The 15,127-nt window shown below is 42.2% G+C and overlaps 3 protein-coding genes across 3 annotated transcripts; 2 read left to right on the top strand and 1 right to left on the bottom strand.

Annotated features, from left to right (window-relative positions):
* Positions 1 to 192: 192 nt before the first annotated feature.
* On the bottom strand, positions 193 to 1,965 carry LOC143011744 (phospholipase A2-like). The gene is made up of 4 exons (XM_076164733.1): positions 1,798 to 1,965; positions 1,259 to 1,412; positions 715 to 848; positions 193 to 387 (listed from the first exon to the last, which is right to left on the bottom strand). Exons 1-4 carry the CDS (start codon positions 1,853 to 1,855, stop codon positions 269 to 271), a joined length of 465 nt encoding a protein of 154 aa, XP_076020848.1. The 5' UTR covers positions 1,856 to 1,965; the 3' UTR covers positions 193 to 268.
* Positions 1,966 to 4,760: 2,795 nt separating this feature from the next.
* On the top strand, positions 4,761 to 6,742 carry pop5 (POP5 homolog, ribonuclease P/MRP subunit). Its single transcript, XM_076164709.1, has 5 exons — positions 4,761 to 4,805; positions 4,887 to 5,029; positions 5,765 to 5,914; positions 6,251 to 6,334; positions 6,422 to 6,742. Exons 1-5 carry the CDS (start codon positions 4,786 to 4,788, stop codon positions 6,532 to 6,534), a joined length of 510 nt encoding a protein of 169 aa, XP_076020824.1. The 5' UTR covers positions 4,761 to 4,785; the 3' UTR covers positions 6,535 to 6,742.
* An 857-nt stretch (positions 6,743 to 7,599) lies between these two features.
* rnf10 (ring finger protein 10) lies at positions 7,600 to 15,042 on the top strand. The gene is made up of 17 exons (XM_076164675.1): positions 7,600 to 8,162; positions 9,050 to 9,234; positions 9,356 to 9,561; positions 9,929 to 10,019; positions 10,229 to 10,413; positions 10,622 to 10,758; positions 11,048 to 11,202; positions 11,370 to 11,507; positions 11,621 to 11,855; positions 12,329 to 12,462; positions 12,750 to 12,867; positions 12,970 to 13,071; positions 13,177 to 13,317; positions 13,397 to 13,482; positions 13,622 to 13,679; positions 14,346 to 14,510; positions 14,597 to 15,042. Exons 1-17 carry the CDS (start codon positions 8,066 to 8,068, stop codon positions 14,668 to 14,670), a joined length of 2,307 nt encoding a protein of 768 aa, XP_076020790.1. The 5' UTR covers positions 7,600 to 8,065; the 3' UTR covers positions 14,671 to 15,042.
* The last annotated feature ends 85 nt before the right edge of the window (positions 15,043 to 15,127 follow it).

Here is a 15,127-nt window from a genome sequence, read left to right as displayed (position 1 = left end):
GGAGCACCGAGACACAATAAGCCCCCTCTCACAAACACACACACACACACACACAAGTCAGAAACAACCCGATTGCAAAGTTAAGAGTGTTAGGCTCTGCGGCTGAAAGTTGCTTCATGATCTGAGTCAACATTGCAAACAGATTTCATGGGAAATTAAACAATAATCATGCAAACCATGTTATTTGCTCTGCTTTATTGATTTTGTGTGTTTATATGTGTTTAATGTGGCCCCTATGGCCGACTGTCATGCATCTTCCTGCATGAGATTACTTGCAGCGAGAACTGGGAATGTTACGGTGTTCAATGATATAAGGTGCCTTCTCGAAACACATGGCAGCTTTCCTGTCACACTCACAGATGAACATCCCACATGCGCTGTTGTCATCTGAAAGACAAAGACAGAAGAGAGCAACATGACACAAGGAAAACAACAGAGAGGAGATGACACACAGTTAAGCCCTGTGATAGACAGGTGACCTGCCTCAGGACCGGCTCCAGACCCCATGGTCAGGTATAGAGAATGGATGGATGGATGCAAGGATTGAGCTAGTTATCTAAAATATTGTATTTTCTGTCAATATAGATAAGATCCACACAGCACACACAATCATCATTTGGCTTCTCAATGTGTTCAAGAACATTCCAGGCTGGGTCGACGGCTGAAACAATGTGGGACAGTTCATTGTAGGACTCCTTGTTGTTGATCACTCACCCAGACAGGTAACAGCTCTGTTGGTCTTGTCACATTTGTAGTTGTAGTTCTTTATGTATGGACTGTCGAAAAATGACCTACAGTCAGGATTCTTCTGGGCATCACCATAGCATCCGTCATGGACCTGACAGCATCTGCAATATGCACAAAACACAAAGAAGCTTATTAATTCAGGGTTGGGTTCAGATGACTCAAGGTGATTTATGCTAACATCTTATAAAAACAATGGGCTTGGCACACATCTAGTAGACTGAGAGCTAGATCTAGTTTTAATCAGTTCAAAACTTTGTAAAAACTGTCGCTATTCTCCTGCAGTAGCCAGGCCTCACCAGGAGGCTGTAACGTACAGGAGGCTCACGCCATCCTGACGTCATCACTATTACCAAGCATTTCACATTACAATTACATTACAAGGAAATGCACCCTTTCAAAACTGGGGTCTGTTTTCGATGATGCCTCATGAAGGATCCAGCTTGTAAAGCACACTGTAGATCAGAAAGGAAAATGAAACAATCAGTCTATATTTCCATTGACAGTTCCTTACCTGTCGAGCTCATCAACAGGTGTTCCAGACCCTCCATAACCGCAGTAGCAGCCATAGTTGGCGTAATCTAGCAGCGGCCTGCTCGTAGGTATGTTGCAGAGGATCATTTTCCTGAAATTATACAGCGAATTGACCTCATCCTCGATGGCTTTACCTGTGCGACACAAATGAGACATTACGGTTATTTAGCAGACGCTTTTATCCAAAGCCACTTACATTACATTACCACCCATTACAGAGGGGGGAGCAGTTGGGGGTTAGGTGCCTTGCTCAGGGGCACCTTGGGACTCAAACTCGGACCGGCGACTCTCCGGTTCCCAAGCGGAAGCCCTACCAACGGAGCTACTGCCTCCCCAGACAGGGGAGTCATGTTCACCAAACACATAATAGGCAGAGATAAATAAAGTTGACTTGACATTCATCATAAAAAAATATGACTTTGGTTGCTTCTCTCGAATGCACGTTGTCGTGAGAGAGATGCAGCCAGGTAGAATTCCTGTAAAAGTAGGTGAATCAAAATGAAGTGAAAGCTGACTCACCGGAGTGTGACGAGGTGAAGCAGAAGAGCAAGATGAGAAGAGAGCGAGACGGCGTCATCTTGGTGCTGAAGATGTGCAGGACACCAAAGGCTTATATGGAGTCATGACCTTAAGAGGGCGGAGCTTCTTGACCAGTCTCCATCTGTCACCTCCAGGTGCAGCAAGAATTCTGTGGAACTTTGGTGTTTTATAGACACATCTGTGTCCTGTGTTCAGAGTAATGAGGAGGACAAATAATAAACGTACATATTTGTTGATGAAGAGTTCATACATCCGCCTCCTGGACCAAGAATAAATGGTGCCAGAACTGAGAGTATTTGACTAAGGAGCACCTCATACTGCATAACAATCTAGTCTCAAGCGAGTCTCACATCAATGAAACCACTTCATAAACTCTACAAACAGATTTAAAGTTTAATAGTTAAAGAGCAAACAATAATTGATCATGAACTACCACAACACATCCGAACAAGATATGATCACAGTGCAGGGTCCAAGTCATAGACCTACATGACATCAACATTAGCTGACTTGGTAATGAGGTCATCCACAGTGACTGTTCAAGTTGGAATTCATTTAGAATTTGAAAATATACAGAGATTGATTTTTTCATATAAACAGAGAATTGTTAACTTTAACGCCGTTTTCTTTTCTTTCTTTTTCAATAAAGGCTGATGTCTGATGTGTACAGAGAGAAACAACTCCAATATGCATATTCTTATTCCAGGATATGTTACTTTTCAAAATAATCGTAATAATTGTATCCTTACTGTTGTTAGTATTATATATCATGATGATTATTTATATGACTTTTCTGGGTGGTAGGCTCTCTATGCATTGCCTGAACAGGTTTTCCTTTCACCATCCATGTGAATCTTTTTCATATAGCTAAAGAGACAAACACTTCAGCCAATGTTCTGTTAGTGTTTCCATGGAACTTTCGTGTGTGTTAATTACACATCTGTCTGAAGCCAAATAAAGCAGAGGTGTGTCCTATGTGCAGGCATCTGCTGTGTGAGGTGAACGTGTCGGACCGGAGCTGCCTCCTGCATACATGGAGACTCCGGAGCCGCTCTGATTCAGATTCTCCGGTATAATCACCACCTGCACGAAGTCAGAAAGAGTATGCGGAACCTGTGTTGAAGTGCCATTAGGCAGCACAGACACAGTTGGAGCTGCATATATTCGTATTTGTAGAAACCATGCAGTAATAAATAGTGTAAATATTAGACAGTGTACTTTCTGGTGACATTAGATACACATTTCTTGTAATATCGTTGTGTGTATTATCTGTATGTCTTTAAAACACTCAGTAGCTTGTAATATGACCATAGGCTGGATATTTTAACGGGGGTTTTGAGTGACGTCTCTGCCAGATTAAAAAGCGCGTACCTCCGCCAAAACCGAGTAATCGTCCGATTATGACTGATGGCATTGAACAGGTTATAGAATAGATCCCAATCACCATCGCTCCAATTACATACAACAAGTGTATGGTTGTAAAATCATAGAAAAATGTACAGTGAACCATGAAGTTTTGGCGCCACTATCAGGTCGATTGACTTTTCATTTTTTGCACACGTAGTGAGTACACACGTCCATCAAGTTTGGTTATGTAAGACTTATTTGTTCACTCGGCTTTGCCAGTCAATTCAGCAAATAAATAAGAAACATTTAAGTGCAAAGATAAAATATTCAATAGTCACCCTACCTGAAAATAATCTACATGTAGAAAATGGACTGTAGCAAAGTCACTAATCACATGATATGTTAATGTTACTGTGCTGTTGACTGAGTTCTCTGTACTGTCTGTTCCTTTTTAGTGAAATATCTGAATGCTTACACTGGAATCGTGATGCTGCGCTTCCCTAAAAGTTGTTACAAGCTCCTCTGGTCTGCATTACCTTTTATATTGAAAATCAGTTGCAGAAGATTCCATGTTTTCTGAACTGTTTGCATATAGGAGGTAAGGGAAACATGAGCTGAATCAAGCCTTCAGAATTGTCATTGTTCAATTAGATTTTTTTGGCGCATTGTTAATTTCAGAAGAGTTTGGCTACAACAGTTATCTTTTGTTAATTTCTATGCATTTTCTTCTACTGACGGCCTCTTTCTCCAGTGCTCCTACCACTTGACATTCAACATAAAAAAATATGACTTTGGTTGCTTCTTTCGGATGCACGTTGTTGTGAGAGAGATGCAGCCAGGTAGAATTCCTGTAAAAGTAGGAGAATCAAATTGAAGTGAAAGCAGACTCACCAGAGTGTGACGAGGTGAAGCAGAAGAGCAAGATGAGAAGAGAGCGAGACGGCGTCATCTTGGTGCTGAAGATGTGCGCATCCTGATAAAAGGTGAAGTACAGGAGGTGGTTTGATTGTGTTTACAGGCATCAGTTCTAAATCAAACTCACTGTTGATATTCCGCCTGCCCGAGTCCTTGTGTGTGTTTGCTAGTTTATGTTGCAGTTTCCAGCTGTACTGGTCACACTGGCTTCCATCTCCAAGTTCAATGATCATATAAAGACACAAAACTGGCAAACAACTGAAACGGTTAAGTGTCAGTTCAGCACCTAAGCACTTCAGTTGGAGCTTGTTTGGCTATTTCTTTGGCTGCATTTAAGTTAATGAAAGGATAAGTTGATATGGATACATATTGCCACACAACTTTAGACAAAGTGCTTTTCACATTTGTTTATTACTATATTATTTAGAGCAGTGTATTGTGGTTTATCATTTTGTGTAGCTGGGTCCTTATTCTAACTCTCCCAGTTGTGTTCGGGGCTTTATTTCTTCCCCTTTTTTTTTTTAGCTTTTCCATGTTTTTATTTCATGTAGCTGAGTTTGTTCGGTTTGACAGTGGACAATAAGAGGCGCAACTGACCTGTGTTGTCGTTTCACGCTTTCTCCTGTGCGTGTCGCTGTTGCAATTTTCGGCGACTGTTGCTTTTTTTTGTTGCCGGAAGTTTTGAGGGAAGCAGAAGCAGCAAGGATGGTGCGAGTGAAGTCGAGGTAGGATGAGCCGTGTGTGTGACATGTATGTGTGCGCGCGGTGTCCGCTGCTCTCTGAGCGCAGTTACTCTGTCTGTGCAGGTATCTGCTGTGTGAGGTCAACGTGTCGGACCGGAGCAGCCTGCTGCTGCTCAATGACCGCGCCGTCAGAGAGGCGGTGAAGGCGGCAGTGGCCCGCATACATGGAGACTACGGAGCCGCTCTGTGCAGCATCAGATTCTCCGGTATGATCACCACCTGCACGAAGTCAGAAAGAAAGAGTATGAGGAACCTGTGTTGAACTGCCATTAGGCAACACAGACACAGTTGGAGCTGCATATAATCGTATTTGTAGAAACCATGCAGTAATAAATAGTGTAAATGGTAGACAGTGTACTTTGTGGTGACATTGGATACACATTTCTTGTAATATCGTTGTTTGTATTATCTGTTTGTCTTTAAAACACTCAGTAAAATGTCTGAAGTTTGTAATATAATTATAGGATGGATATTTTAACGGTTTTTTTTAGTGACGTCTCTGCCAGATTAAAAAGCGTGTACCTCCGCCAAAGCCGAGTAATCGTCCGATTATGACTGATGGCATTGAATAGATCCCGGTCACCATCGCCCCAATTAAATGCCAACAAATGTATGGTTGTAAAATTATAGAAAAATGTACAGTGACTCATGATGTTTTGGCGCCACCATCAGGTCGATTGATTTTTCATTTTTGCACAGGTAGTGAGTACACACGTCCATCAAGCTTGGTTATGTAAGACTTATTTGTTCACTCGGCTTTGCCAGTCAATTGAGCAAATAAATAAGAAACATTTAAGTGCAAAGATAAAATATTCAATAGTCACCCTACCTGAAAATAATCTACATGTAGAAAATGGACTGTAGCAAAGTCACTAATCACATGATATGTTAATGTTACTGTGCTGTTGACTGAGTTCTCTGTACTGTCTGTTCCTTTTTAGTGAAATATCTGAATGCTTACACTGGAATCGTGATGCTGCGCTTCCCTAAAAGTTGTTACAAGCTCCTCTGGTCTGCATTACCTTTTATAACCAGTATTGAAAATCAGTGGCAGAAGATTCCATGTTTTCTGAACTGTTTGCATATAGGAGGTAAGGGAAACATGAGCTGAATCAAGCCTTCAGAATTGTCATTGTTCAATTTAAATTTTATGGCGCATTGTTAATTTCCAAGTTTGTCTACAACAGTTATCTTTTGTTAATTTCCATGCATTTTCTTCTACTGACGGCCTCTTTCTCCAGTGCTCTTACAACTACTGATCCCAATATGTAATAAGTTAGTTGTTTGGTTACTAATAACCAAACAACTGATGGTGATTTTGTTTAACTGGAGGGGAATCTAATTCATAATGGCTGATATCTTAATTATCTTAACTATTCATGTAACTGAATATTGTTTATTCATATTTTTTTTCTCCTTTATTTTAGGAACTATTAGAACATGCCAGAAATTTCTGATCCGATACAACACCAAGCAGCTCCAAAGAATGCTCCCTAAATGTAAAAATGAAGGTAAAATAATCAAGTCTTAGTCTTAATTCGTAGAAGTCTGACACAGAAATTCGACAGGTGAATAATGTTCTCTTTCTCTATTTGCAGAAGAAAGAATAGAGATTCGCAGATCAATTCTCAACTGCACCCTGATAGAAGGAAAAAAGGGAGCACATGAAGATGATGATGATGAAGAAGAGAGTGGAGAAGAAGAACAGTGATGTCATCATTAATCTAAATTCTAGAGTAACAAAGTGGTGTTCTTTGACCAGAATGTCTTGAAGGTAGACATTCACAGGCAATCTGTCTACAAGCTTAGTACATAATTAATGTTATTCTAAGGGTAATATAGGATTATCTCCTAATAGTGTAGAAACACATATTTTGTTATTTCACTTACTGTATATATCTTGTGACACGTTAACTTGTGCTTTGTTCAAAAAATAAAGTCTTATTTTTGAAGATGTCATGGTGTTATCCTGAAAACAGGTGCTGTACACATTCAATGTAAGATAAATATTAGTAAATGAATTGTATACATTCAGTATACGATACCTTATATGCAACAATATCACTGATATTGATAATCCCAAAAAAAAAAGCATTTGTACTGCTACTGTGAAATATAGTTTATTGGTTGCACAGATATCAAAAGTCTTTAATAATTGTCTGAATTTCTACAAAGTCAAACAATTTCACTGCAGGTATTTGTCTAATTATAGATATCTCAATTTATTTGATTATAAGTAGTATGTCATTAATGCTAAAGAAAAGGTTGAGTTTGCACAATCGTAAACATATCTCCCATACCACACCACACCTCAAACCACACCTACCTGAATATAAGTTTAGTAATAAGCTAATATTAATAATAATATACATATGACATCAACATTGTAACTTTGTTAGTTTGATGACATCACAGTTGTGTATTTAAGTAGCTTTTGAGCCACATTGGGAAGCAAGTTTAATTACCGTACGTTTGACATAGTCATTTTGTGTTTTCTAATTATATTATTATACCACAACATTGAAAAGGAAAGTCACCTCGTCTTGTTGTGTGTGCGCGTCAGATTTACCCCAAGAAGTACATTTGCGGTGAAGAGGAAACGAGTGAGAACAAGATACAAGTTTCACTACACTGATATAATGTACACTGATCTCTGTTTTTATGTATTTATGCTCTTTCTAATTTGATAGTTTGTGAGTTAGAAAAATAATCAAGAACTTCATTTCCCACAATTCATAGCAGTCCTCAGTCCTAAACATATTTGCAGACGGTAGAAGAAACATCCGGGTCTCTCAGGTTCCTGTCTGGCGACCCGTCGCCATTTGTGCAAGTTCTTTTTATCGGACATCTATTTTGGACAAATTCTTAGCATTGCCGCGTTTTTACGCTTATAGGAAACATTCGTCGCCTTGTTCGGGCCATATTGTTTTTCGTAGCGAGGGAAAAAGCCTACTCTTTGGGGGTGTTGGCCCCGCGTGGCGAGCCTTCGTCCTCTCTTTCAACAGCCTGCTTTAGTTGAGACGCCGATATCGTGTCTCTTATTTTTCTTGGGTTATTTTGTTGTCAGGATGTCGCCGTGATGGGGTTTCCGCGTTTGATAGAAATGAATCAGGGCCTTCGTCGCCTGAGCCGCACTCACCGCAGCCCATTTCCCACAGTCGTTGTTCAGTTTGACGCTAGAGAGCTCGGCGGCTCTTCTGCCGTCCCTCGGCCTCAGCACCGCTCATTGCACGGATACAAAAATGGAGAAAAACCCCAACAGCAGCAGCAGCAGCACCAAGGTTCCGCCCCGCGCCAGCTCCGCAGGCCCGATACCTGGAGAATCTAAACCTAAAACAGGTAAGAAACACCACCAAGACAACAACATTGTTGAGAGTGAAGGTTACTAAACAGCAGCACGGAGCCCGGGGACAGAGCCTGCGGCCTGCTTAGGCCTGCCAGTAGCTCACTGTTTGTTTTTCTGGTCCGGCTGACGTCGCTATGAAACAATTCGACCCCGAACTGCCTGAACAAAAGCTGCAGTTTGCTCTCACTGCTGCCGGAACACTCGCACTAAGGCCTGCATGTCACTGACGCTCCTCAGCATTCCATTTATGGACTTCTCCGTTCAAAAACGGATAATTCTCGTAGTTTTCTGAATTCGTTATGGTCCAAAACTTACATTATCAACTCCACTGAAGTTCTGCAAGCTCAGATTCTGACATTCAAGAGTATTTAAAGGGTTTATAACAAGCATTAACAGCGGTAACCTATTTTATTTAAATGCATTGAATTTTGATTCAGAGCTAAAATATTAATTAATATAAAAAGTGGAGTTATATGTAATCTACTCCCAAATATATGCAGTAAACAAAGAAAGGTGGTAACTTAGTGCCCAAATTAATATTGAACCTTGAGCTAGTTCTTCACAAAGTTATTTGTATAAGTAGTTTAACGTGCTAAGTGCTTATCATATGGGTGAAGCCCAGTGAAGTACATTATCTAAACATGTGTAGGAGTTGTTTCTAGCATGATCAGATGTAAACAGCTCAACCATATGGCTACAGTTATGCATAATACAAGCTGGACTTTATTTTTGTGGGCCTGTACCAGGCATGATTATCACAACTGGCTCTGAAATCACTTTTTCACCATCATGCACATAAATTACAGTTACAGTTCTGCAAACATGAGTAGTGAGTAAATGTCAGTAATAAGACAATTCTTGGTTTTCCTTGTCATTTCAGAAAATAAGAGTAATGGAGGTTCTAAGCGCTACAACCGGAAGCGTGAGCCCTCCTTTCCTAAAGCAGACGGTCTCCAAGGCCCTCGTCGCACCAATTCACAGAAAAGCAAGAATTTTGACAAGAGACCCCCTCAGAGAGGTGGGGGGAGGCAGTATGGAGTTACAGGTGGAGGACGACGTGAGGAGGTGCGTTTTGGTTTCTATTTTTAAAGAAAGAACTATATATGGGTTGAAAACGTGTATCTTATAATCACCTTATCATAGACTGCACCAGTTTCACATGATTCATGTTTCTCTGCCCTTCCAGGTAGCAGAGTCGCACCGGGCAGAGTTTAGCCCGGCTCAATTTTCTGGACCTAAGAAAATAAATCTCAACCACCTGTTGAACTTCACCTTTGAACCCCGTGGAGGTAATGGTGGCACTGGAGACGGGGGCTACTCCTGCTGGGGCCGCCGGAACAAGTGGGGCCACAAGCACAAGCCCTTCAACAAGGAGCTTTTCCTGCAGGCCAAGTAAGAAGCGCCTCAACATAGTATTTACTTTCTCTAGAACAATACAATTAATACTGTTATGGTCAAGCTGTAGCCACCCCATCATAGCATGTTTCCCACACTCATCCAGTGTCCATGGCTCATTTCATTGTGTAAATGACAGAATGCATGTAAGCAGCCAAATGTACTTGATATTGGCCACATTTCAAGAGCTCTTTTGAGTGGAGCTGTGAGCAGACGTGTTCAGTACTCAAGTAGAAAACCAACAGGAGCTGATATTGAGCCACACATAGAGTCAAGCTAATACAAGCAGATCGTGGTAGCTGTGCAAAGGGAAACCTCCAATGGCAGAGTAAGAAGTAATCTTGCTAAAATGTCTTTGTTTCAGTTGCCAGTTTGTGGTGACTGATGACCAGGACTACAAGGCTCACTTCACCGACCCAGACACACTGGTCAACTGGGACTGTGTGCAACAAGTGGTGAGTGCAGGCCATGTTTACGTGCACATCACAACACATCATTACCAAAGCAGCAACGAGCACAACGTATTAAAACAACAACCACAAAATTAACGACCTGATTGTAGCAGTAATAAAATATGTATACTATGACATCATATGGACACAAAACAAATATAAAACCAACCTGCAGTTCTTCTTGTTGACCATCTATTTGTGTTTGTCTCCAGCGCATCTACAGCCACGAGGTGCCATCCTGCCCGATCTGTCTGTACCCTCCTGTGGCCGCACGCATCACACGCTGTGGACACATCTTCTGCTGGCCATGCATGCTGCACTACCTCTCACTCAGTGACAAGAACTGGTCCAAGTGTCCCATCTGCTACGAGGCTGTGAATAGCGCTGACCTGAAGAGGTGAGCGAGATGTGACCAGAACTCCTGCTTCAACTGCCCCTTTTCCATTTCCTCTCATTGCAGATGTCTCTGAACTACATTAAATTGTTGAAAATTAAATTTAAAGGAGTAAGGGAAGCACTGAAGGCTTCAGAGGCAGCTCGGCCTATTTTCATTCTGCTGTACATCTGTGACAGGAGTCTCTTGTGACACTGGTTTCTTGTTGCAGTGTGGTTGCAATGGAGACCAGGCAGTATGCAGTGGGTGATGTCGTCACCATGCGGCTGATGCGTAGGGAGAAAGGCGCTCTGGTGGCCATGCCCAGCTCTCAGTGGGTTAAAGTGGAGGAACCTGTTCGCTTTGGAGGTGAGGGACTAGAACATGAAATTTCAGAAGTAATTCATATTTGTGCCTTAAAAAGAATTAAGTCTACGTTAAAGAAAATGTATTGTTTGTCTTTCAAAAGAGCTCACATTGATTTTGTGAGCACAAACACATCAACTCAGAAACAAAAGAACTCAGTGACGCTACAAAGATTGATTCTACTCCATCATCCACTGTACTGTAGAGCACTATGCTGTTTTGTAGACTCTAATAAAAGATCACATTAAACTTCCCTTGTATTGCAGTTGTAATGTGTAATGTGTTTTTGTAGACACGCGTCTCAGCCAATACTCCAAGCTGCTGCTGGCCTCCCCTGCCCAGATCCAGAGCCTTGTGGCAGAGGAAAAGGCCATCCTGCAAGTTCAGCTGAGCCTGGAAGAGGATTCCCAAACCTGCTTCATCCAGAGCTCCCTCTGTCTCCTGCAGGTAAGCAAGGTTACTCGACTCTCATTGGAACTCTCACCAACATGCTTTTGTCTGTGCAGTGGGAAAACATCTGGCAGACATTTCATTGCTATGTAATCAGCTGCAGCATCAATTTAGAGTAATCTCGAGTTTTGTGTGTAGACTGACTGTGGCTTGCTCTTTGTTAGGAGCAAGAAGAAGTGCTGTTGAAGCAACAGAAGACTAATGATGGGAAAATCCCTGACCTGGCCAGGACTCTGAGGGATATGACTTTTGAGGAACCTGCCACGCCTGTGGAGGAAGTGGTGACCTATACCAGCTCCAAGGTTAGTTGCAGGAGGAGCTGCTGTTAGTATGCATTCATGTGAAATCTGTATTGGTCATACAGAAGACTGTTGACCTGTTGACTAAGAGGTGCTCTGACCTCTATCCATGTTAGCCTGTGCTGCAGTATGCCTCTGCATTTGATGATGAGGTAGAAGAGGAAAAGGCCACTGGAGAGCAGTCCGAGGTCCCTGAGGGTGCTCTGGACTGTGTGCCTGAGGAGCCTCCTGAAGCTGCGGCCGATGTGGCCTCAGGACCGTGGCCCAATGAGGAGAGCCCCGCCAACCTGGCAGAACCAGGCCGCCCCTCCGCCAGTGTGGTGCACGGACCTTACTACTACTTCTACCAAGGTAGGAGATTTCCTGAGGTTCTACCTGTATGATGCAGAGAATCTGTGTCGACGCAAAATGCTGACAATTCTAAACGTCTGTTAATTGGTTTTCAAAATGTTTTAAGTGATTTGATTTCTTCAAAAATCAGTGTTCTGAGTGTAAACATCTGGGTTCATTTTAAATTGCCATTTACTGCGGAAAACTATTGTGACTACTTATAATGTTCACATCACCATGACCAGTTATGTATATCAAGAATACATCCACTCATACTCACAAATAATTTGAAGCACATGCAATGAAAATCCCAAACTCATATTGTGTAAAGCACAGTAAAGTTTGAGTTGTGAAAGCAGCACAGCGTCTCTGGAAGCTGGTCGGTCTCGTTCCACTTGGTTTCCTCTGTTTTTCTCCCCCAATGCTTAATTTCCAGCACTGATGTAAAGTCTTTTCTTGTCTTCCTTCCTTCCCTCCTCTTCTTCGCTCTACAGCTGAGGACTGCGTGCAGATGTTCCTGCATCCTGTGAATGTGCGTTGTCTGCTGCGCGAGTACGGCAGCCTGGAGGCCAGTCCAGACTCCATCACTGGCAAAGTGGTGGAGATAGAAGGACAGACGGTCACTGAGGTCAGAAAACATGGAGATGCAGTGCAGATCCAAATGATTAATATAATTGAATTGAGCTGTTTGTTGCCTTACATATTATTTAAATTATTTAAAATATTATTTATTTGTTTTTTTTTATTTAATTGTATATTGAGTAAGTAATATAATAGGACTGCCACTTGCTGCAATAGTTTCTTAATTCACTAGAAAGGGTATTCACACACATGTCCTTCTGAAGTCAAGTCATGTAGCTAATTGAAAATGTGGAATTACTCAGACTTGATTTCTGGCGTCTGGCTTGGTTGCAGGAGATCCGTCGTCGCCATCGCTATCTGGCCCATCTGCCGCTCACGTGCGAGTTCAGCATCTGCGAGTTGGCCCTGCAGCCGCCCGTCCTGTCCAAAGAAACCATGGATACTTTTGCAGGTCAGAATGCTTTGCCTGAATTTAACTTATTAGCTCCACGCTTGAGCAAACACCTCTGGTGGATTGTACACTGAATGTGCAAATCTTCTTCCAAAAACAAAGATGACCTCGAGAAAAGAAAGCGCCTGAGGCAAAAGAAAGCAAGAGACGAGAAACGCAGGGAAAGGCGCATTGAAATTGAGGAGAACAAGAAGCAGGGGAAGTGTAAGTACAGCCAAGTTCACAAACCACCCGAAAACAGTATATTTATAAATTCATATATTCATAGATCTGGGAAATTACAAAGTTAGGCTCCCTGCGTTTCTGCAGATCCCGAGGTTCATATTGGACTTGAGAACCTTCAGCACTTCCCAGCATTCGGGTCTCCGCCCTACAACAGCAGCAGCCCCCCGATCCAGCCCGACTTCATGTTCAACCCGCCCTCCCCCTTGAGCTGCAGCCCCTCCTCTGGTGAGTCCGAGTCCTGTTCCATTATTACTCGGTGACCAAGCATCTCTGTGTTTTGATATAAGTGTTCTCTTTGTTTTAGATGGGATGAGGTTCCTGACTGGACAGTCCCCCTCACCCACTGTGGGTAGTGTGGAGGACGACTCTCACTGCATGTCCTTTGCACAGGTTTGTACTTGAAACTCAAACATTCCTCAACAATGCACGTTTGAAACAGACTAATTGATATGATGAATATGTCACATAACTGAGATGCCTTTACCTTAGTTTTTTACACGTCATGGTCCTGATTTTCTGTCTTGTTTAGATGCTTAGAGATGGAAAGGCCAGAGTTGATGCAGGACCCAGGATCACTCTTAAGACAGGTACAAGTGTGCTCATGTGACACATTATCTGAATGGGATTCTCTTGATAGAACTGCACAGTATACTAGCTCTATTTCAATGTTCATGTCTGACAGCCTGGTGTGCTGTCAGGCTGAAGGTTGGTTGATTCTATCTGATGGTCCCCTTGGCGTAACTTTCATCAGCTGGTTACTTCAGTGATGCCCACCTAAAAGCACCGACCATATTTATTGAAGTTCAAAATTATTCCAATTTAACATTTTTAGACCACAAAACCATTCAGACTCCTTGTCCTGTGTTTACACTGGATTACCACTAGATGGTAGCAGAGAGAAAGAAGGATTTGGCCAGTTTTTCAGATCAATAAAATTGTAATAAACACAGAAATGCGCGCTTTGAAAGTTTTGGAAAGTTGGATAAAAGTGCCTTCTGTTCTCTTCTCATGATGCCAGGCTGTAGTTTGAAACAGTTTCTTACTGTAATCTAACCAATTTATTAACTTGTGGTTTGGTGTGTTCTGTGGTTGAACATGTCAGTCGGTAAAGTGACATGCACTGATGAGTGTGGGTGAAATTACAGCAGGTTAGTGTGATCTGCATTACCGGGTTAACCAGTTTCTACTGAATGCAGAAAAGTGGAATTCCCTGAAGGCATCCATGAGTCTTGATTGTGTTTTGCACCACACAGACAAGCTGCTGGCGACTCCAGCAGCAGACAGCGATGGAGAGAGCGACGGGTCAGACCGAGTCCCAGTACCCAGCTTCCAGAACTCCTTCAGCCAGGCCTTTGAGAAGGCTCTTCTGCAGCTGGACAGTGGTCCAACTCCTTCTCCACAGCCTGTGGTTGAAACAGGTCTGTTTTAACTGCACTGTTGTAACTGAGCAGAGTACACAAGAGTGTTTCAGACTTACACTCATCATTTGTTTGGTTTCTTTCAGATGAGAAAGGAGGAAAGAAGAAAAAGAAGAAACAAAAGCTTCTGTTCAGTACTTCCATGGTTCACACAAAGTAGACATCACTGAAGTTCGTGTCATTTAGCCCAGTGTTTAAGTTGATCCTTTCATTGCGTGTGTTTTACTCCCACACAGACCTTTTGTAGGACTATAAAATAAGGAAATAAGGTTTTGGTTTATTGCCAAACTTCATGCTGCAGGTCCACAATCATGCTATCTGGTTTTGGAGTGAAACTAAGTCGAAGCTTTGCAGCCACAGCAGTCTCACAGAAGGCTTTAGGGATGACATTTAACTCAGACTAGGTACATAACTGTCTGCCAGCTCAAGTATTGTTTGTGCTCCAGGCTTCTTGTGGCTTCCGTATCTGAAAATAACCCTGGATGCCTAATTTGCATTGATTATTACAGTTTCCTGACTCCAGTTGACTCTACTGCATCGCAAAAAGGAATCCATGAGTAATGGGGAGATACATATTTAGGGTGTTGTATTATAAAGAAGCAGTCAGCCAGCTGCAG

Source organism: Genypterus blacodes, unplaced genomic scaffold, assembly GCF_046128005.1.
Source record: "Genypterus blacodes isolate CSIRO-AG114 ecotype Tasmania unplaced genomic scaffold, CSIRO-AGI_Gbla_v1 ptg000138l_1, whole genome shotgun sequence".
NCBI lineage: Eukaryota > Metazoa > Chordata > Actinopteri > Ophidiiformes > Ophidiidae > Genypterus > Genypterus blacodes.
This window is presented reverse-complemented; position numbering and strand designations above follow the sequence as displayed.